This window comes from Camelina sativa, chromosome 15, assembly GCF_030686135.1.
Source record: "Camelina sativa cultivar CO46 ecotype springtype chromosome 15, ASM3068613v1".
Taxonomy (NCBI): domain Eukaryota; kingdom Viridiplantae; phylum Streptophyta; class Magnoliopsida; order Brassicales; family Brassicaceae; genus Camelina; species Camelina sativa.
In genome coordinates, this window is record NC_141894.1 from 5,270,133 (window position 1) to 5,290,858 (window position 20,726).

Below are 20,726 nucleotides of genomic sequence, written 5' to 3' on the forward strand. Positions count from 1 at the left end.
CCGATAAACAAGCTCTGATAGGCACTAACTTGACTTTTATTCGTAGAAACAAGTGAAGAACTTACCAAATTTAGGCAGTTGCATCTTCTTGGTCACATGATAATAGTACTACAATGATAGCATCCCACAAATTATATCAAAGATGACACACCCTTCAAGTAACAAACAATTTATTGGAAGCAACAATCTCCACATCTAAACCATGAGGTGGTGGGCTAGTGGTTCTAGCCTTGGTGGAAGAGTCGTCATGTTGGTCTAGGCAAGAGATCGATTCTCCTCAAGCGCAAAATTGCTTAGCTTTATCCCTTTGGTCACATGGATATGGGCCCATTGCTTATGGCCCATTTGCATAACCGGAAGATCCTACCCGTGAGATGCCCTTCCCCAAAGAGATTAGTCTCAGACCCCTCCAAAGGTCTGAAGATTTATTCTATAAGTTAAAAAAAAAAAAAAAAAAAAAAACAATCTCGACATCTTGTATTATACATGCACATGCAAATACAACTTGAAACACCCACTGATAGTGAATGCTTTATTTTGTTTACCTAGTTGTAATATAACTATGACTAGGTATTTTTTATTTGCTGACCACAATTCTAACTAGAAACCTTTGTTAATTATCCAACCAAAACAATTTACGTCAATTACTTCTCTTACTCCCGTAACAAGTCGAAATGGTGGAAAGGGATTTGACTAATAATATTACCTTTTTATACAATGAACTAATTTTTCTAATATTGTGTATACCCTGGCCTTGTTACATGTTGCACTTGGACTTCCAGTCCGGTTCGAATTTGGTTTTGAGAAAAAAAATTAGTATCTTTGATATGGTAAGGGAAAAGTTAATAATTTTAGTAATTAAATACTACTACTACCGTTACACCAATCCTATCTTTGATATAATAAGATTTTTTTTTTTTGGACAGATATAATAAGATTTTTTTTTTTTTTTTTAACATCTGATCAAAACGTAGATTATCTCATGTTTATTTTTTTTGGATTTATATTACCATTTTAATTTAATCTAACCGACTTCAGTCACAAAAATCATCTCAACCGTCCACGTGGATGAATGGAGGGAGCATCGAACGATTTGGATGTGTTGTTCCGCTTTGAAGTCGGTTAGTGTGTCATGATCATCTTTATATATAAACAGTATGAAAGCAAACAAAAAGAAAATAGAGTGTTAGAAATCGAATATTCGAAACGGTACAACAAACAATGGGAGGAGATAGAGATGCCAAGAGACAGAAGACGACGGAGACGGCGAAGGTAGAGGAGAAGGTCGAGAAGACGACGGAGATGGACAAGGTCGACAACAACAACAAAGAAGAAACAGCAGGATCCGTCAATTTCGAAGAACTACGTGACGATCTCTTCCGTGAAGCAGCAAAACTCGTCTCCGAAGATCCCTCCACCAAAATCGCCATTTTCTTCACTCCTCCATCTTCTTCGGATGGATCTATGTGTTCCTTCGGCTATCCCTCTGTCGACGGCGTTGTTAAAACTTTCCTCGCGGATTCTGATCCAGCGAAAAATGAAGAAGACGAGGATGAGGATGATGCGGAGGAGGAAGAGGATGATGCGGTGGAGGAAGAGGATGGCTCGTCTAAAGGGTTTTGGTGGGAGGAAGGTATGAAGCGAATCCATTCGATGAATGCGGAGGAGTTACAAGCCTCGTATGATAGGTTGTCGAGGCTGAGGGACCGTATGGTTCTCCAATTAGACGACGAGGCCAAATTGAAACTAGCTCATGATTCTGGGAATCAGCAGGAGGAGGATCTTCTTCTTCCCAACGACAAAGATGCTCAACCCAAACCCAAACCCTAATTAAGGCGGCTGATGCATTTCCAAGTCTACTTTTGCCCGTAATTATAGCTTTTTTTTTTCGTAATAGGAGTTTCGATTCGAGATTAGGTTAATTTCTAATCATCTTATCGCTTATGGCTTCGTTTTAACATCAATGAATCTTATCTTATGGCTTCAGATTTTAACATCAATGAATGAATCTTATGGCTTCCAATTTCCATTGTTGTTTTCTATACATATATATGCTTAAGAAACAATGAGTATTGAATGTCTTAGTTCTCTCTTTACACCAATGGTTCCTTCAAAAGGTTTGTGTCGGGTGATGATGAGTTTTTAGCGCTACTCCTTCTCCATAAGCTTGTATTATTGCTGCTTTCTTCTTCAACATTTGTGGGTGGTGTCTCGACGTAATGAAGACAAACTTGGACTGCATCATGTACTCTCACGTAGAACCATTCTCTGCCAATAAGTTCCACAATGCCTGATCTTGCCAGAATCAATAGAACCTCTTTGTTCGGGTTCGATATCGCAAGCTGGCTCCATTGACAAATATCGTCAAGGTTTTTTTTTTTGTTTCCAAATAAGGAACAAGAATGATGATGGTTTCAGGTTCGAACCTGAATGTCTCTTGTTTTATACTCCTCGTACAATTTTTTAATAGCTTCCACGGCGCTTGAGTCTATGTATGTGACAGCTGCGTTACATCCCAAAACCATTATCGATTAACCACGTAAGGAACCTGATTCAAAAAACGTTGGACTTACGAGACAATTCCAGGATAACAAAGTATATCCTCTCCAAATCTGGCCCCTTGTTTGTGCGTTTGTCGATAGCTACTTCATATTCTCGTAGCCTGCAATTTTGATACACGGTGTTGTTGTTGTCTTTAACTCACAAAAATGTGGATCATAACACAAGGCGTTTCAGGAACTAAATGTCAGTTTCACCTGTCCTTGATGTAGCTTATGTTTGCAAAATATATGGGAGCATCGATTCGAACAATCACAATCCCGTTGTAAGTGTATGCCTCCGGATACTGCTTTATGTTTCTGTATATAGTGGTCCCTTGAAGACGCCCCAAGACAGCTGCCAAATCATATGTAATGAAGTGTAATCAAGAAGATGAGTTTAAAGCCATTCTAAGAAACAAAACACTGAAATTTAGACAGAGAGGTAATTGCACATAAACTTAATTTACCGATATGGGGGTTTGCAGACTCGTGGATAACAAATGCAAGTGAAAAACCAACCTGAAATTCCAAGCATTGCAACTCTGTGAGTTCTTAGAGAGCGTTGCACAGTTCATATAGTTTATCGTACTTTTCAACCATCGCTCCTTCATATAACAAAGAGACATGATCGGCTGAAGATATAAAGTTAAGTGAATCTGAACATACTCACACCAATGAGGACCCCTATCTCTATTCCAAAGAACAAAGTGGTGGTGCTAGTGATGGTCCAGAGAGTAAAATCTCTCTTGTCCACACGCCACAGAAAGATTGCCCCTTCATAGTCCACCTAATATATGGTAAACCATCCAGAAAGAGTAAATGTGAATATTTATTGCTCAGTAACCAACGGCAGCGGTACACATGCTAGATTCTTTCTGGTGGGTTGATTTGAACTTACCAAGCCACTTACTGCAGATATCACTATTGCTGCTAAAGCACACTAAAAATTTGAGAAACAGGAAGGAGTTAGAAGCCATATTTCAGTTTCAGTGTTTTCCAGAGTTTCAGATTTTAAGAAATTTCATGTGAAGTAGAAGAAAATTAGATCCTAGACTTACCTGTGGTATATATTTAAACATTGGGGTCAAGAACAATAGAGAACATCCAATGATGGTTCCTGTTATAAGGCCTGATAGGCCAGTCTTAGCTTCACTTTCGCTATTCACCGCTGACCTAGAAAAGGATCCTATATGATACATATAGGAAAGCATTAGCAGATTCATCAAATTTAGTCTGAGAAGTTGATATCATCACTTATATTTTGAAGTTATTAATAGAAAAAGAACACACATTACATTTACTGGTTATGGCTTTGCTCATCTCAAGAGTTAAGATAAACATACCTGTAGTCGGATACGCAGAAAATAATGACCCAAATATATTTGCAACACCAAGACCAAACAACTGTTAAGTCACGGGAGAAATAGTTAGATGAAATGTTGAGATTAAAAGAACCAAGTACAACAACAATTTTAAAGGAATCAAATGGGCTAGTACTTAACTTTCGTTATTCTATAGGGTTAATACCTCTGAATTTGAATCCAACTCGTATCTATTTTTCGCAGCTAGTGCTTTCGCAATGCCTACAGATTCCTGGATAAAAAATCAAACTAGCACATCAGGAAACACAAAACATGCGCAAACTGCAGCTAAACCTAATCAAGAAACTCGCTCTCATGTTTCTCAAGAAGTCAGATTACTCCATGTCTTAAGCCATATCCATCCATTGACAAATTTCATGATTTAGGCTCAGCTGCACTTCGCATAAGTCCACAAGGAAGAAGTTAGTGACGATGATGTCTCACCAAGATGGCAACACCAGTAATGAGAGCCGCTGTTGGAAGCAATAATTTTGCATGATCAAAACTTTTTGGGAATGAAAACTCTGGAAGGCCCTGAGGTATATCTCCCACCTGAGAAATCCTATAAACTTTGCAATTACTGCAAACACAACAATATATGAAGCTTCCTTCAATGAGGAAAAGTATAAGAACAGTTGATTCTTTAGCAATCGGACCAGCGAGATGGAAGGTGGATGGAACACTTTTGCAATGGTTGTACCAAGAGCAAGCCCTGTGAGTGGTCCTGCTGCTCGTACAAACTGAAGTTCTTTCTTTGCTTTTCCCTGCAGTTTGAACACAATGCCTTAGCATAATAAAAGTAAGGGAAAGCACGAACTATCTTGCTAACACAGTGAAGAAAAAATGCTCATACCACATGCTTCATTACTAAAAGGATCACCAGAATGGTGGATCCCAACAAGAAAGGTGGCCACTTAAACTGCAAAACAGAAAAGATAGATAAAGTTATGCAAGTAGAAGTATGTTGAACCACAAAGAATTGCAACCCCAAAATGAATCTGCAGACCATATCTCTAGTAATTTTGAGAAAGACGAAAAACGAAAATAAAAGTGTAGATCAGACTGATACATACCAATTTAAAGACATTAAGAAAAAAAGTAACAGAGTATCTAAATATCAGCTGAGACAAAGTTTCACCTGATCAGCTCCAGCAATTATACTCTCAATTAAAGGCACAATCTTGCTGCTCCGAGAAACGCTATATCCCAGGAAGTATTTCAGTTGGGATAACCCAATCACAACAGCTGAAGCAGTTGTAAATCCAGATATGACTGAGTGGCTTATGAAACGAATAAGCCATCCAAGCCTGGAGTTGGAAAAAACAAACGAACGACTTGCTTGTTCTAACACACTACAATAAACACACGACTTACTTGCACAAGTAAGTTATAAAAAGACTATAAAATTACCTCAAGAGCCCCATGATGCATTCAAATATTCCAACGAGAAGAGCCAACAAAATGGCAAGCTCAGTGTATAACTCTTCAGATGGATCAGCAATACCACTCAAGGCATTAGAGACTAGAAGGGAAACTAATGCTACAGGTCCAACTGCTAGCTGACGGGATGAACCGAACACAGCATACACAAATACCGGCACAAATGAGGAGTCTGCATCAAAACAAGATTAATAACTAAAAGCAAAAAGGTGGGAGTAACTTTAGTATAACAATGATGAATTCATAAAAAGGGTTTGTATCACAATGAACTCACATAAACCGTATATTGGTTGAAGCCCAGCTAACCTTGCATACGACATTGCCTGCTCAAATCCATCAAAGAAATCAATAGAACCAACAAAACCAAAAAAAAAAGAGTAAGTATATGAATCAATAGAGAACAAAGAAACAGAAAATTACCTGAGGAACAAGCATGATACCGACGGTGATACCAGCCATAAGATCAAGCTTAAAGTATTGTTGCCAACGGTAAGTCCGAATCCAAAGGAAGCAAGGAAAAATCGTATCAATCCAGTCGACTAACGTCATACGCTTAATCTTCGCCGTCCATCGGGAGAAGAAATTATTGAAGGGAACTGAGTGACAGCGAGGATCAGAAGAGGTGGAATCGGGATGCTGGAGAGGGATGACTTTAACCGGAATCGCCGGAGATGAAGAGGATGAAGCGGCGGAGAGATTCTTGACGGCGACGGACATCGGAATAGGTGGAAGGATAGAGAAGAATGAGATCAACGTGAAGAAGAGGGAGTACGTATCTATCACTGATTGTAGCATGAAGAAACAGAGAAGCGTAGTTCCAGTTTGTGATGGATATGGACGAAAAGGCGGCTACGTTCATTATTAATCTTAACTGAAATGAATGCTTAATTATATGATTGCGTGTCTTAGTAAATCAGTATGTTTACTATTTTTAGTATAAAACTTTGACTCCACATGTGAAGTTTTCAACATATGGTTATCTAAATCAGAACCATCCCTAAATATTCTCTTCAATTCGAAAAATCCTTCAGTTTCATAATTAGATGATCTCATATTCTCATTAAACCAGGTGGTTCACTGGACTCATATTTGCAGTCTGCAGACGTATGCTGGTCGATATTGCTAACATTGGTTTATTCCACGTACTTTAAATGAAACAATATGAAAACCATCTTGTTACCATTTTTTACCCAAACAAACTCATTTTCCATCTTACCTCTACATTAAAGTGAATATTTAGTTGTGAACGCAAAGATGAGCTTAATACCAAGAGTATGTACCAGTTCAGAGGAGAAACAAGGCATACATTTATATTATACTAATACATGTTGCTGGTGTTGGAGCTCGACCAACATTGGCACAGAAGATACCTGACTTTATCTCACTTAGGCAAGGACGTAGGAAGCTCTCTAGCGTTGCCTTAGAGGTCTCTGTAAAACATGTGTTGCGGTTTGTATTTGTCTTTTTTTTAAAAAGAGAAAAAATTGAGTGAGGAGTGTGAAGAGCCTTACCCTTGGTTCATTGTTGGCTTCACGCTGTTGTCTGCTACTTCTAGTATCTCTGCCTACATCAGCCTCAGGCTTGTCATGCTTATAAAAAGCTTCTAAGGCTCTTCTCACAAATGGGCGGACTATGTTCACTTCCATTGCCGATACATTAGAGATCTACATTCTCAAATTACGGATACGCTTATTATTGGAATCACTTTAGAGAGAGGTAATGAGTTAAAGGTAACGGCAAGAAGAAGCAATAAAAAAAAACAATTACCTTTACTGCAGATGTACCTTGAAATGATCCTAAGTTAGTCTCAAGTTTGTGAAGCCGCACATCTCTGATATCCTCAACCAGGGATCTCACCTATACAAATATCATCAACAGCTGTAAACGCTTCGAAGATTCAAAACACATGGTTAGAATGGAAGACAAAACCCAGCAGATGTACGAAATTACCATGTATTTGTCTGGAATATCGTCATGTGCACTGCCAAGAGTGAGATTTTTAAAATACTCATCAGCAAATCCGGATGTTATAAATGCAAGGGGGGAGAGCAAAGAAACAAGAAGAGTTTAAGAACCTACTGGTCAAAAAGTAGTCTGGCAATTTCCACGTAACTAAATGGTAATGCCTGAAAAGTCGACTGAGACTCCCGTTCTGCTTCCAAGATCTGAGTCAAATTGTCTAGTTCACAATCAAAGAAGCAACAACAATAGTTAACAACACTTAAGCATCTATCTACATTCCCTTTTAACATTGAAATTTTTAATCTGATAAATGTGCAGTTTTGTGTCTTACCAACAGACATCCATCCCGGAGGCCGGAAAGAGCATTTTCCTCTCCTCTTCAGTGCCACTGCAAGCCACAGAGGCACCTTGGTCGGAATCTGAGGAATGAACAGGCCGAAATCCCCCTGTCATTATTAAGTCACATATTAAGCACATGGTTAACAAAAAGGTTTCGATGGCAGTGGATTGTATAAAAACAAGAGAGATTATTACACTGATGAAATTGAGTTGCTCCATGTTCATATTGGGAACAATCTCCACAAGTTCGTCCTCTGCCATAAACTCAACCTGGTATGAATAGCTAACCAATTATACCATTGCAGACAGTTCATGAAGGAACACATACAAGCATAGAGGAGAGAAGAAGAACCTCTTGTGGAGAAAATAGTGAGATATGAGGATCAGTCTGGCCAGCCATGGTTGTATCTAAAAAAAAATCTCAGCTTTCCGATCTAAATGGAAATAGAAACGACTGTATAAGATTACTAACTTGTGGGATAATACAGAGAAGGCAGAGAAACTCAGATAAAAAATAGAGACAAAATGCAAAAACCATCTAAAATCTAAAGAGCATGTTAAAACAAAGCTGAGGAAGTTTCAAAATTATCAAAGGGCGTAAAACCTAGCTCGTCTCAGTAGCCCAAAAACAAAAGAGTTTAAAATTATCATTCGTAGAGACATTTAATCAAACACCTTGTCTACACGAAAATTTCTCTTCGTTTTTTTTCTTTTTCTAGAACATATCCATTTCCAATTTCAGCAGCATCATGAATCAGCAAAAAAAAGGGTATAATTCAAAACATATCAACTAATCTAACAAGCAAAATTTCGCAAAATCTGGGGACAATTACAGTAAGTAAAGAGAGAAACCCTAGTTCTAGATTTGTGATATGAGTTCGAGTTTACCTGGTTAGATTTTGGGTGATTCCTTGACGATCAGATTAATCTCTTCCGATCTTCTACAATCGGAAAGCGACTGAAATCCTCAAAGAGTGAGAGTTATCGGATTGCGGCTTTTTACGTTGGCGGGAAATCCAGTTTCAGTATAGCGGGAAACTAAAATGGACTACTGTGTAACGCTATTGTAATAGGTTTCGGTTGGACCGGAATTTTAATTTAACCGATCTCAAACCAAGACCGAAATTGTTAACCTAATACAAAGTTTTATTCTAATTGATATGTTTATAAGAATTAAAGAAGTCAAGACTAAAAATTTTATAATTAGTCAAACGAAAATTGGTAAACCAATGTTGAGCTGTATTATTAAAGAATAAGGAAAAAAGGTTTTTATTTTATTAAAAATTTGAAATTTCTTCTCTAACCAGAATCAGACTCTTTTAATTTGTGTTCATCATGGCTTTCACGTCATGACGACTTTCTCATAATAATCCTTAAAAAACAAAAGACCCAAACCAATAGGTAGGTGAATCAACAACACAAGACTTGATTGCAGGCACGACTGTTATATATCTTCTCATCATTATCTTCATTTATCTCGATTTCCAAAACAACACAAAAATGAAGCTGGAAGACTTACTTGTGGAAGACGAAACCAAAGATCAAAATGGCGTTAGCGTCGCGGCTCTTCTTGATCATCATCGTCGTCACCCTCAGCTCCTACCGCAAGTAAGTCAAACTCATATATCTGGTGGTATTTGAAACTCAACAAAGAGATGAACCTAAATTATGCATAATTAAATCCCTTCGTTGGCAATTGATTTTGAATTGATCAAGAAGAGAAGAATATATACTTTTGTTCTGATCGGTTTGGTTGCAGCCATCATCAAAACTGAATGAGCAGAAGAGCGAAGAAGAGAAGAATGATTTGATCAAGAAGAAGCAAAAGCGAACTCTTCAAAAAGAAGTGATGAAAATGCAAGGAGAGCTAGAGGACGAGCAGGCATTAAACAAGGCTCTACGTGATATGCACCGTGGTCCCGTCATGTCTCAGCCTCGTCTCTCTTTACTGCTTCTTCCTCCTCAGGCAAGTCCATTTCTCTAGTGTTATATATAGTATGTAACACGCAGCGTTTTGAAAATAAAAATGGAATATGAATTTAGAAACCTGATTATATAAGTTAGGTTTGTGTAGGTTCAAGAGCTGATAGAGGAGCTAGCGACGGTTGAGGCAGAGATACTCTGTCTTGAGCAAAGAATTCAAGACTTGAAACTTGATGTGTATAGTGAGAAAAAAGAGAATGAAGTGCTTGAAGCCAGTATTGATGAAGGAGAAGAAGAGAAGATGATGAATCCTAAAAAACTACTACAAAGGCAGAATCATCTACCTTGCGACGCTGACAATGACATTATAAAGATGAGATCTGAGGATATAAAACACAGATCCAAGTCCCAGAGTTATGAAGGTCATCGCGTTGCCAAGGATATTCAAACGAACAGTCCTCGTACTCATGCGTCAGTTGGATCAGCCATGGAGTTCTCATCAAGAATCCATTCTTCGACCTTTTCCGATGGAACAAGAACGCAAGAGAAAAATAATGTGCAAGAGACGACAGCAAACGTAGTATCGGAGGATCTGGTGAAGTGCTTGATGGGAATATATTTAGAACTCAACAGGTCATCGCGGGAACGAGAAGGTTCAAAAACTGTTTCGAAGCTGAGCCTCACACACCTCAAGAACGCTTCTTTCAAACGCAAATCGGTGTATGACCATAACGCTTCAAATCTTGATCCTTATGGAGCTGTGATGGGGGCTTCTCTTAGAGACATAGGAGAGTACAAGAACTTCATCCACATCACTCGAACCTCCATTGATGTTAGCCGTTTATCCGATTGTTCCACTTCTCTTGTCAATTTGAGGTACTTAAATATCAAAGTACTTATTAATTATCTGTAAGATCATCACACTATTTCCATGATCTCTGTATAATATAAACACCCATGCATGTTACATGTAGGGTTTTGAAGGAGAAGTTGAGCAGAGTAGATTTGAGTTTCTTGAACCACAAGAAAAAGATGGCATTCTGGATCAATACATATAACGCCTGCGTCATGAATGTAACTCCATAAAACTCAATTCATCTTTAGTTGAAAGAATTAAAATCAAGATTCCAGAACTGAAACTTTGTTTGTTTGCAGGGGTTTCTGGAACACGGACTACCTTCATCAAAGGATAAGCTACTTACCCTCCTCAAAATGGTAAATAATACATAACAACAAACATTATTAAATTTCTCATACTTAAAACTTAATTAATCAAATTGACCATATTTGCTTATTGTGTTTTTAGTAACATGGTAAATAACACATATGTAACAATAAATATTTTTAAATTGTTCATACTTCAAAATTAGTTAATTGACTTGTGTTGTTGTAGGCAACAATTGACGTGGGAGGCATGCAACTGTCTGCTCTAGATATTGAAGACTCTATCTTGCAGAGTCCATGCGAACCTAGGGAATCTGTAAGAATTCATACTGATGGATGTTCGTATACATCGTAATCTTGTGGCGTTGTAATAACCGATCTTTAAAATGTATTTTTCTTCTTTAAGGTTTCAACTGGTGAAAGCGAAGCGAGGATACAGAAACGGTACGGATTCAGATGCGTAGAACCGAACCTAATGTTCGTGCTTTGTCGTGGAGATTGGTCCTCACCTGCTGTAAGTTCACTCAAATCCTATTTGATAAGTATAAGTATTGCTCTAAAGGTACGTAGTAACTAACAAAGCATGCTTCTTCATAATCACCTGATATACATTACACGATACAGTTGAGAGTCTATACAGCAGAAGATGTAGTGAACGAGCTAATCAAAGCAAGAACAGAGTATCTAGAAGCTTCCATTGGTATATCGGGAAGGAAAAAGATAATGATTCCGAGCTTCTTGCACAAGCGTCTGCGGGATTTCGCAGAGAATGAAGGTTCATTAGTTGAATGGATATGCAGCCAGTTACCACCAGTCCAACGTTGCTTGCAGCTCAAGGAGACAGCGATGGAGTGGTTGAACAAGAAAGGTACCGAATCTCAAATGAAAAAATTGGTAGAAGTGAGGGCTCACGAATACGAGTTTCGATATCTCTTTCCGTTGTAAAATCTTCATTAATTTGTAGTATTTGAAGCCTTGAAAAAAGACAATTGTTCTATGTGTGTGTGTGTGTGTTTTTAAAGAAAGGACTGGTTTATTAATTAGTGAGTTTTGATTACAATCATGAACAAAATAGTATCGGAAGCTGCAAGTATGCTATATTATTGTTATATAATTTTGTAGATACATATTTTAACATTTGGGATGAGGAACGCGACAAGCAATGAGAAGTCTGGGGAGTAGCACAGGGTTCTGGATAAAATACTTACAAGCACATGGTTGTGGCTTAACGAGTTTTCCACAACAGTAACCAGGCAATTTGGTTCCTTTATGAATGGCACGATTGCAAATTCCAATCTCATCGATGCATTTGACCATCATGTTATAATCACCAGCAACTTTGATCGGAGCTGACAAGAAGAGTATGGTCACGAAGGCAATGAGCATTAAAGTAACGATCTTCATGTCTAACAAACTGGTCAACAACGTAACAAAAAAATCCCAATCAGTATATAAGATACGTAGTTTTGCAGAAAATGCTTTGGCTGTTTTGTTTTTTTAGCTAGGTATTTTTTACTAAATAGGAAACTGGAATCAATATGAATCGTTGGAATCAATTATTATTTTTTTTTTGTTTAAGGAAAATATTACATTCTATTTTTATTTACAAAGCAATTGACTTGTTCAATAAACCGAATAACTTGTAGAATTTTTAAAAAAAAATTCTAAAAAACCCTGGAATTATGATAAACCGAACCGAAAAATCAGCAAATCAAATGATTTCAACTCCGGTTCACAAATCCCTTCTTCTCGCGACGACTTCAACGTGCGACCATGGCGCGTGTAAAACAAACAGAGGTTCTCTTCTCTTCTCTTGCTGCTTCTCTCCTCTCTCACTCGGCAATGAAAAAAAAAGGAAATCGAAATTATTTTTTTTTGGTAATAACAAAAATAAAATACTCCTTATCTTATGATCTCCAGAATCAGCTGCTGAAGTTTCTCGAGAGAGCTAACCATATCTCTCTCTTCTTCCTTCTATACCCGATTCCTCAGGTAACAGTCTTCTTCGATTCAACTTTTCTCTCCCAATTTCTCTTTTTTTTCCAATCAATTTGACTATTTTCACAAGTCCGATAGTGACCACTACGGAGATATTATAATCCCACTCCCACCATTGTTCATAATTTCCCCAGAAATCAAACATGCATGTTTCATGTTTCATAGAAAGTGGAACTAATAGAGATGTGTTAACTAGAGAAGTCAGTGAACATGTTTTTTTTTCGGATCTATCTAATCAAAGCTCAACATGTGTTTGGTTGAGGCTTATATATAACAATGTATTATGCAGCTCTTAGATGTAAAAAACAAACAGTGTGAGGGAGGCGGTGATGAAGGACAACTTGAGTAATTTTGAGAAAAGTTTGTACAAAAAGCTCAAGAGTGGAAAGCTCGAAGTGAAAGTCTCTTACCGTACTTTCCTCTGTCCTTATTGCCCTGACAACAAGAAGAAGGTTGGTCTTTATCTTGACATCCTTCAGCATGCTTCTGGTGTTGGTAATAGCAATTCCAAGAAAAGAAGTCTCACTGAGAAAGCTAGCCACCGTGCTCTTGCCAAATACCTTATTAAAGATCTTTCTCATTACGCTACTACTAGAATTTCCAAGCGTTTACAAGCCAGAAGAGCTGCTGAAACCCTCGGCGGCGGCATTACTCTTCCGGTTTATGATGATCAGTTCGAGAAACTTGTCTGGCCTTGGAAAGGTATTGGCACCCTTACTTTTGTTAAGTCCTCCTATCTCCTTACCACTATAGTCTCTCTACTAACTGAAGTTTGTGTCTGTTGCTGGGATAGGCGTTTTGGTTAATATTCCCACAACGTTGTCACAAGATGGCCTAACTTGTACTGGAGAGAGTGGACCAAGACTTAAGGATGAATTGATACGAAGAGGGTTCAACCCGATAAGAGTTCGTACTGTGTGGGACCGTTTTGGTCATTCTGGAACCGGAATAGTGGAGTTTAATAGAGACTGGAATGGACTTCACGATGCTTTGGTGTTCAAGAAGGCTTATGAAGCTGATGGTCATGGCAGAAAGGATTGGCTGTGTGGTGATGCTGACTCAAGCCTTTATGCATGGCTTGCCAATGCAGATGATTACTATAAGGCTGACTATTTAGGAGAAAACTTGCGGAAGACGGGTGACCTCAAAAGTATTTCTAGGTTTGCAGAAGAAGAGGCCAGGAAAGAACAAAAGCTTATGAACTCTCTAAACGTAATGGTTGAGAGCAAAACAAATCGGTTGAAGAAGTTAGAGGAAAAATATTCAAAGGATTCGATTAAACTTAAGTATGAGACTGAAGAAAAAGAAAAGATTCTCCGTGCTTACAATGAAGGTGGGATTTTCCTACTAGCTTCAACAACTATATCCCTTTGAGAAAGTATCGTTGCATCACCTAACTATACATATTTCTTTTCGTTTTACATATTTTGGTTTTTCATCTGAAGATCTGACGGGAAGACAACAAAAATCGACTGATCACTTCAATAGGATCTTTGCTGATCATGAAAAGCAAAAGGTGCAGCTGGAGTCTCAGATGAAAGAACTTGAAATCAAAGAATTGGAGTTAGCAAAACGTGAGGCAAAGAATGAAACACAAAGGAAATTATTGGCAAAAGAGTTTGAACAGGTATATGCTAACATCTTCGTTTAAAAACTAATTTCTGGACTGCCTCTTTCTTCTTCTAAAATTTGTTCAATGGCATTATTATCAGAGTGCTGCTATATATAGTTACGTTCAACTAGCTGCCGTGGAACAACAAAAGACCAGAGAGAAAGTGCAAAAATTGGCTGTAGATCACAAGGTCTGGGAATGCTTCCTTCTTTAAAAAAGGCTGGCTCTTTAACTTTATGTGACAGGGTCCTGCCGTGTTTTTAACCTTAGATGCAAAAGGAAAAGCTTCATAAGAGAATTGCTGCACTAGAAAGACAGCTTGAACAGAAACAAGAGCTTGAACTGGAGGTCGAGCAACTGAAAAGACAGCTGGGACTGATGAGACACATGGAACTGGACGGTGGTTCTGAAATTGTGAACAAGGTGGAGACGTTCCTCAGAGACCTTAGTGAGCAAGAAGGAGAGCTTGCGCGCTTAAATAAATTTAATCAAGATCTTGTTGTACAAGAGCGGAAGACCAATGATGAGCTTCAAGAAGCTCGAAGAGCATTGATAAGCGTAAGTAGATCTCTTATAGTCGAACAGATTTTTTTGTGAAACTTATCAGTCTCATAGAGGAGCTAGGTGACTCTTTGCATATAGTGAGTTTCCATTATTATAAACTCGGATTATACTGGACATGGTAGGCTTGAGTGGTTACATGGTTGGATGCATTAACAACAGAAAGACACCCTTTGATTTTTTTCTTAAATTGATTATATTTATAGAATTTGAGAGAGACGAGATCGCATATTGGTGTTAGGAGAATGGGGGAGCTTGACACCAAACCGTTCATGGAAGCAATGAAAATAAAATATTGTCAAGAAGATCTGGAGGATTGGGCAGTTGAAGTTATCCAGCTTTGGGAGGAATATCTTAAGGACCCAGATTGGCATCCGTTTAAACGGATAAAGCTTGAGACTGAAGAAACTGTAGTGGTATTGCTTCTCCTGTATATCACTAATCTAAATCGATTTTGTTCTTATCTTCCATCCTAAATAGTAAGTTTCAAAAAGTTGGTTACCAGACATGCATTCATGGGCATGTGTACAACTGCATATGCAGATGTGGTTATATGCATTTTGGACGTGGTTTTATAAATTGGTGGATGATATATAGAAACCTGAAGCTGTTGATATCTTTTGGCAGGAAGTAATAGATGAGGATGACGAGAAGTTAAGAAACCTGAAGAATGAATTGGGGGATAATGCGTACCAAGCAGTGGCAAATGCATTGCTGGAAATAAACGAGTACAATCCGAGTGGAAGGTACATCTCTTCAGAGCTGTGGAACTTCAGAGAAGACAGGAAGGCTACGCTTGAGGAAGGTGTTACTAGTCTCCTGGAGCAATGGAATCAGGCGAAACGTCATAAGCCTTAAAAATTATTGTATTTACCCGGTACACTAACTACCAAAATTTCCTAGCTCTTTCGAATTTTGCCTACTTGCTTATATTGTTGATTTTTCAAATTTTGCTAATCTGAGGTCTTTACTCTGCAGTTGCAGGAGATTGGAAATAAGTTATCTGCATAAAGGATATCAAGATGCCAAATCCAATAAGTGTATCATCTTTGAAGCTGTATGGGTCTCAGGTTTGGTAAGTAGGTGGAAAGTACAGGAGGATGGCTTCAAATTGGGATGTGGATCGGAATTGGAACCGTTTCAACACGACGGTTCACCATTGTAGGAAAGTAAAGTAACTAACATTGGTAGAAGCTTCTAAACCTTTAGAGAAGGTCTTTAAATTTATGAAGAAATGAACACTTTTAACTGAATTAGTCAATTAGAGTCTTTCACCAATAAGAATAAGAAACACTCCACTATGTCTTGTATTCCTATTCCATAGTCAAGAGCAGTATTTTATATCTTTCATTCAAATTGGGTTATTCTCTCGTTTGTAGCTGAAAATAAACGAAAACAATGAAAGAAGAACGCTGACTTGTCATTTGTCAGACAGGAACGAACGTCTAAAAATTACAATACTCCTTTTATGGACCGTGACAATATTACAGAAAGTAATCAATGTGAAAAAGATATTAAAAAAACACAAGTTTAGAAAACCTAAAAAGTTGGTTAGGGACGAATCTCATCCCAGTTGGAGTCATTTACAGATGACGAAAGCAGGAAAAAAAAAGTGTATTTAAGAGAGAAAAAATGAGAAATAAAGACAATTAATCTTTGCAGAGAGTTTTCCATTATTGTTGTTTGCTTCTGTACACCCACCCACCAATGCGTACCTCCTTTTTTTTTTACACTGAAACACCTGATTCAAGAGCTCTACCTCTGTTCATGTCTGGATCTTTAGATGCTCCTCTTGCTTGATGTTTTCCTTGGTGCTGCGACCAATACCCATATGCCCTCAAGACTCTGTCTAGGAGATCTTGTGGCACCGGCTCTCCTCTTCGTTGCTGCGGTGATATACTTGCTGTGTGAACCAGCGTCTTCCATTTGTCCTGCAAATTCACATGCTATTGGAATAGGCTATTGTGGGACGTTATATGTTCCAGATTACATGTTCTTGTTTAATGTATTTACCTTCAAGTCCACGTAAGTCCGATGTTCTGCGTTCTCAAAAGCACGCAATTTCACATCACGCCATCTGTGTGGATGATATATATCGACCATTAGCTTTTGAATTTTGACATGAACCGACTACCAAACCACATGAGTTATGGTGGAACTAGTGTTATTTACCTTCCAGTCCCGAGTTCCTCAACTGCTTGTACAAGAGCTTCTACCTCTGTCACAGAAAAGGGTCTCCTGGTTCTGCGCTGGGCAAGCTCACTACGCTTAGGTTTCTGATTCAACGGAACTATGGCAAGCGCCTTAACTTCCAAGGATGGAAGTGGAACAAGCGCTTTTGAATCTGATGAAGGTTCATCAACAGCTATGACACTCTGATATGGAACTACTTCGAGGTTACTGTCCACAATATTTCCTGAATCAATCACGTCATCTGCATGAGGAACTCCAGAATCTAACGTGGGAGAAGCCGGAGACCTGGGATGATCATTCAGAACCGCTTTTGCTTAGGTATCTTCAAGAAGAATGAACACCAGTGATATTCAACTAAAGCAGCACAAGGATATGATCTTAGTACCGTTCAGACAAATTCGTAGGGTCGGTTGGCACAGCAGGATCTTCGGAACACAAAGGTAGGGGAACTTTGCCGGGGCCAGGCTCCAAGGTGAACCCAAGGTTGTCCAGATTTTCATCACATGATATCCCAGTCTGTGAGAGAGTTTTCCTGTCATCTCTGACCTTCTTCCCATGCATCAACACCCCAACACGTATTCCTCCGCTGAGTAAAACACCGACAGCCTCCATCACCGTCCTCTGGAACCAAAAGGGTCAAAGATCAAAACGGTATTATGTTAACACCACACAAGAGAACCAAACATAAGTGAGGGAACGAAAGAAAATACATATTGACGTGTACCTTTAGTGATCCTACTGATGCAGTTTCTGGAACTTCAATAAAAAGCTCTGGAATCCTAAAGGACTTAATGCTTAGCTTTACTGCACCAGAGATAAAAATACATGAGAACCTCATTATCCAGTCTCAGGATAAATGTCTCAGTATCGTATACCATCCGGTCAAGTACCAAGGGAGCCCTTTGAGAGAACCACAACAGCTAAGATAAGATTTACTGAAGAGTTTTGATATAGACTACAATAACCACCTGTATCTCCCTTCTCGGGTAACTTGGAAACACTTCCACTACTGAGTCCTCCATCAGAAGTTACGACCGAGCTTCTGTCAGGTGATCTTCTCCTCTTATATATGATATCACGTTGCCATGCGTTGTATCCATAACACGGTTTTCTTTTGCGATAAAGAGTCTTTACACCCACATCTAGACATCATCAATGACCAAAGTAAGAACAGGGCAAATGACCAAAAAAAAAAAAGAGAAGAAATATTCAAAGATACTTACCAGCTCTACTGTGTCCAAAATCTTTGGAAACTTGCTTCCAGTATTTAGACGACAGCGACTTTCTTATTCTTCGAACTGATGGAGACCTATACGACTTAAATTTATTGCTAAGCTTATGATAACTAAAGAATTTTTCATCATCATCTTTTCTAACTAAGTTAGTATGATTCCCATGTTTAGCAAAGGAACCATTAGGAGTCATATCCATGCTGGATGGCAATTTTAAATCACCACCCACACGAACTAATTTAGGAAACTGCACACCTAAAGCAGTTGCATCCTCTAAGTTGCAAGCATCATCAGTGATTAACCCTCCATCTCCCAAGGGATCGGTTGCTTCTCCTTGTTTATTCACATTATTAACATCACCTGTCTCCCCATTGATGCCTCCAGATTTAACGTAAGAGTCACAATTAGCATTCTTGGTGTCACACCCTAAAGCCATCGAACCATGAGTCATTTTGTAATCAGACATTGGAGTTCGCTCCAAAACGCCGTCGTTATCCGGAAACGAGAAACTGTTCACCACACACTTCTCAGTAGAGTTGTGATATGTAGTAGTAGGCCTTGACACAGAGTTTCCTTGGTCGGAAAATTCAGATTTGACAGGCTTGCGTTTATCATCTTGTTCTTGTTTAACATCGTGATTAATCCCTTCAAATGCATTGGAAGACGCTGAAGAACTCTCGCTTTCCTTTTCCTGTAGCAACTTCCCAGCCAAAGCGAGTAAGTCAATAGCACAGATCTTAGTGTCGTAATCATCATCAATCTTCTTGTTTAGGACCTTCCTCTGAAAGGAGAAAAAAAACAACAACCAAAGAGTCATAAGAACGCAAGTCATGACATTAAGCTAACCACCAGATCACAATGAGAACATACCCTGCATGAACGAGGAGCTCTGGGGATATTGGGAAAGTCAAAGCCAACGGAAAGGCAATCTAACTTCCTCTTGAACACCATGTCTTCTCAAATATGCATATCACTGTGTTAAGACCAAACAAATGATCATCATTAGATTGAGCATGATGAGATCAACATTAATCAGTAAACCAATTTAGATCAGATCAACACAGCAAAATTCGAGCCTCTTAAATTCAAGACATGGATCACGGAAATGCAAAAGCATAATAAGTAGATCATTGAAGAAAAAGACTCAAAAATGCTAAGAAGCTGCTTACAAACTCCGATCAAGAAGATGAAACGAAACAGTAAACACCTGATGATGCTACCGATCAGATCTCGAAACAAAAATCACAAATTTCTGACAGACCCGCGAAAGAATGTAATGGAAATTTGAAATCCGGATCAGCAGAGAGAGAGAGAGAGAGAGAGAGAGTCAAAGGATGAAAAAAAATCAACAAAATTGACCCCAAAACCCCCCGAAAGAATTTTACAGATCGGTAAGTGCATATAAATCAATTGCGATCAAAAGACGACTCACCTATCAGCCACCAGTTTCTTGATCACGATCCAAAAACCACCACTTATGATTTACAGATCACGCAAACTTATATAACTAAAACCCCAATTTTATCTTTTGTTTACGTGTATAGAAAAGAAAAAAAAAAATGTACAAGAAAGGAAAAAGTTAGAATTCGATCTATACAAGAAAATGAACAATTCTACGAGTTTTTGTTTTGGTTGGGTTTGGGTTTTTGGTATGTGCGGTAAGAATCCGTCGTTGTCCTTAGAAAAGAAAGAAGGAAGAAGACGTGAAAAGCCCCATCTAGCCTAAACAGAAAAATATTTATTTATTTTATTATCATAAATTAAATAAATAAATTAAAAAGTTTTTTTTTTTTTAATGACCACACAAATAACAATGGGTTTGAGATGAGAGATGATGAGGCAGTTGAAGGAAACGGGCTATTGACGGTCACTCTTTTGTGAATTAGTATGTGGTAAACCCCTCTCTCCGGTTAACTGGCTATTGAGGGTCACCCTCTCTCTCTCCCTCGGTGTAGGGGGATCACTTCATAACCCCTTAAAACAAGATAGGTTTTGTCAGAAAGAATCTTTAATTTTTAGGGATCGGATATAAACAAAAAAAACAATTGAATATTAGTAGTGTTCTCTGATTGGAGTGGGGTCTTTGTAATACAGTACTACTATACAAACAACAAGAGTTGTCTATCTCTTCCACGTGGTTTAGAGTGAGACAACCAAGTCTTCTTCTTATTGCTTTGGTAATAACGTCACAAGGTTTTTTTAAACTCTTTTGTTTACTAACTTGAGTGATAATTCATCCCCACCAAAAAAGAAAAAGAAACAAACTGGATTGATAATATGAATTTCTTGATAGTAATTGTTTTTATGAGCTATATACATATATCTTAGACATGTTGATGAAGCATGTGCAAATGGGGCCAAATATGAACGTGATATTGTGTTTAATGTATTTGGTGTATTT

At 38.3% G+C, this 20,726-nt stretch overlaps 6 protein-coding genes across 17 annotated transcripts; 3 read left to right on the top strand and 3 right to left on the bottom strand.

Annotated features, from left to right (window-relative positions):
• Positions 1 to 1,180: 1,180 nt before the first annotated feature.
• Positions 1,181 to 6,196, bottom strand: LOC104745470 (putative sulfate transporter 4.2). 11 transcript variants are annotated; one of them, XM_087489047.1, is made up of 17 exons: positions 5,762 to 6,196; positions 5,616 to 5,664; positions 5,312 to 5,513; positions 5,040 to 5,208; positions 4,755 to 4,820; positions 4,558 to 4,665; positions 4,346 to 4,453; positions 4,068 to 4,133; positions 3,884 to 3,944; positions 3,599 to 3,726; positions 3,439 to 3,480; positions 3,211 to 3,327; positions 3,008 to 3,059; positions 2,757 to 2,895; positions 2,574 to 2,662; positions 2,427 to 2,488; positions 1,181 to 2,342 (listed from the first exon to the last, which is right to left on the bottom strand). In XM_087489047.1, exons 1-17 carry the CDS (start codon positions 6,134 to 6,136, stop codon positions 2,094 to 2,096), a joined length of 2,082 nt encoding a protein of 693 aa, XP_087345173.1. In that variant the 5' UTR covers positions 6,137 to 6,196; the 3' UTR covers positions 1,181 to 2,093. The 11 variants fall into 11 exon arrangements, 5 of the variants coding, with proteins under 5 accessions (XP_087345173.1, XP_087345172.1, XP_087345176.1 ...); XM_087489046.1 differs by having other exon boundaries at positions 2,427 to 2,503; XM_087489050.1 differs by having other exon boundaries at positions 2,427 to 2,503; positions 4,346 to 4,463; positions 5,762 to 6,144.
• On the top strand, positions 1,222 to 2,023 carry LOC104745469 (uncharacterized). The gene has a single exon (XM_010466718.3). The coding sequence runs from the start codon at positions 1,222 to 1,224 to the stop codon at positions 1,828 to 1,830; it is 609 nt and encodes a 202-aa protein (XP_010465020.1). The 3' UTR covers positions 1,831 to 2,023.
• Positions 6,197 to 6,629: 433 nt separating the features above from the next.
• Positions 6,630 to 8,682, bottom strand: LOC104745472 (DNA replication complex GINS protein PSF2-like). Its single transcript, XM_010466723.3, has 9 exons — positions 8,531 to 8,682; positions 7,995 to 8,076; positions 7,838 to 7,912; positions 7,635 to 7,749; positions 7,421 to 7,520; positions 7,292 to 7,322; positions 7,109 to 7,198; positions 6,853 to 7,005; positions 6,630 to 6,771 (listed from the first exon to the last, which is right to left on the bottom strand). Exons 2-9 carry the CDS (start codon positions 8,040 to 8,042, stop codon positions 6,751 to 6,753), a joined length of 633 nt encoding a protein of 210 aa, XP_010465025.1. The 5' UTR covers positions 8,043 to 8,076; positions 8,531 to 8,682; the 3' UTR covers positions 6,630 to 6,750.
• A 311-nt stretch (positions 8,683 to 8,993) lies between these two features.
• Positions 8,994 to 11,769, top strand: LOC104745473 (uncharacterized). Its single transcript, XM_010466725.2, has 8 exons — positions 8,994 to 9,250; positions 9,402 to 9,608; positions 9,717 to 10,441; positions 10,540 to 10,639; positions 10,721 to 10,780; positions 10,959 to 11,045; positions 11,136 to 11,243; positions 11,354 to 11,769. The coding sequence occupies exons 1-8, from the start codon at positions 9,143 to 9,145 to the stop codon at positions 11,672 to 11,674; spliced, it is 1,716 nt and encodes a 571-aa protein (XP_010465027.1). The 5' UTR covers positions 8,994 to 9,142; the 3' UTR covers positions 11,675 to 11,769.
• A 735-nt stretch (positions 11,770 to 12,504) lies between these two features.
• On the top strand, positions 12,505 to 16,256 carry LOC104745474 (factor of DNA methylation 3). Its single transcript, XM_010466726.3, has 9 exons — positions 12,505 to 12,721; positions 13,017 to 13,429; positions 13,521 to 14,060; positions 14,173 to 14,354; positions 14,440 to 14,529; positions 14,610 to 14,897; positions 15,107 to 15,316; positions 15,528 to 15,777; positions 15,879 to 16,256. Exons 2-8 carry the CDS (start codon positions 13,057 to 13,059, stop codon positions 15,756 to 15,758), a joined length of 1,914 nt encoding a protein of 637 aa, XP_010465028.1. The 5' UTR covers positions 12,505 to 12,721; positions 13,017 to 13,056; the 3' UTR covers positions 15,759 to 15,777; positions 15,879 to 16,256.
• Positions 16,257 to 16,299: 43 nt separating this feature from the next.
• LOC104745475 (telomere repeat-binding protein 3) lies at positions 16,300 to 20,273 on the bottom strand. Of its 2 annotated transcripts, none has more exons than XM_087489707.1 (9): positions 19,758 to 20,273; positions 19,196 to 19,298; positions 18,317 to 19,106; positions 18,062 to 18,235; positions 17,818 to 17,897; positions 17,479 to 17,714; positions 17,073 to 17,378; positions 16,914 to 16,977; positions 16,300 to 16,831 (listed from the first exon to the last, which is right to left on the bottom strand). In XM_087489707.1, exons 2-9 carry the CDS (start codon positions 19,274 to 19,276, stop codon positions 16,628 to 16,630), a joined length of 1,935 nt encoding a protein of 644 aa, XP_087345833.1. In that variant the 5' UTR covers positions 19,277 to 19,298; positions 19,758 to 20,273; the 3' UTR covers positions 16,300 to 16,627. The 2 variants fall into 2 exon arrangements, with proteins under 2 accessions (XP_087345833.1, XP_087345834.1); XM_087489708.1 differs by having other exon boundaries at positions 19,495 to 19,922.
• Between the last annotated feature and the right edge of the window lie 453 nt (positions 20,274 to 20,726).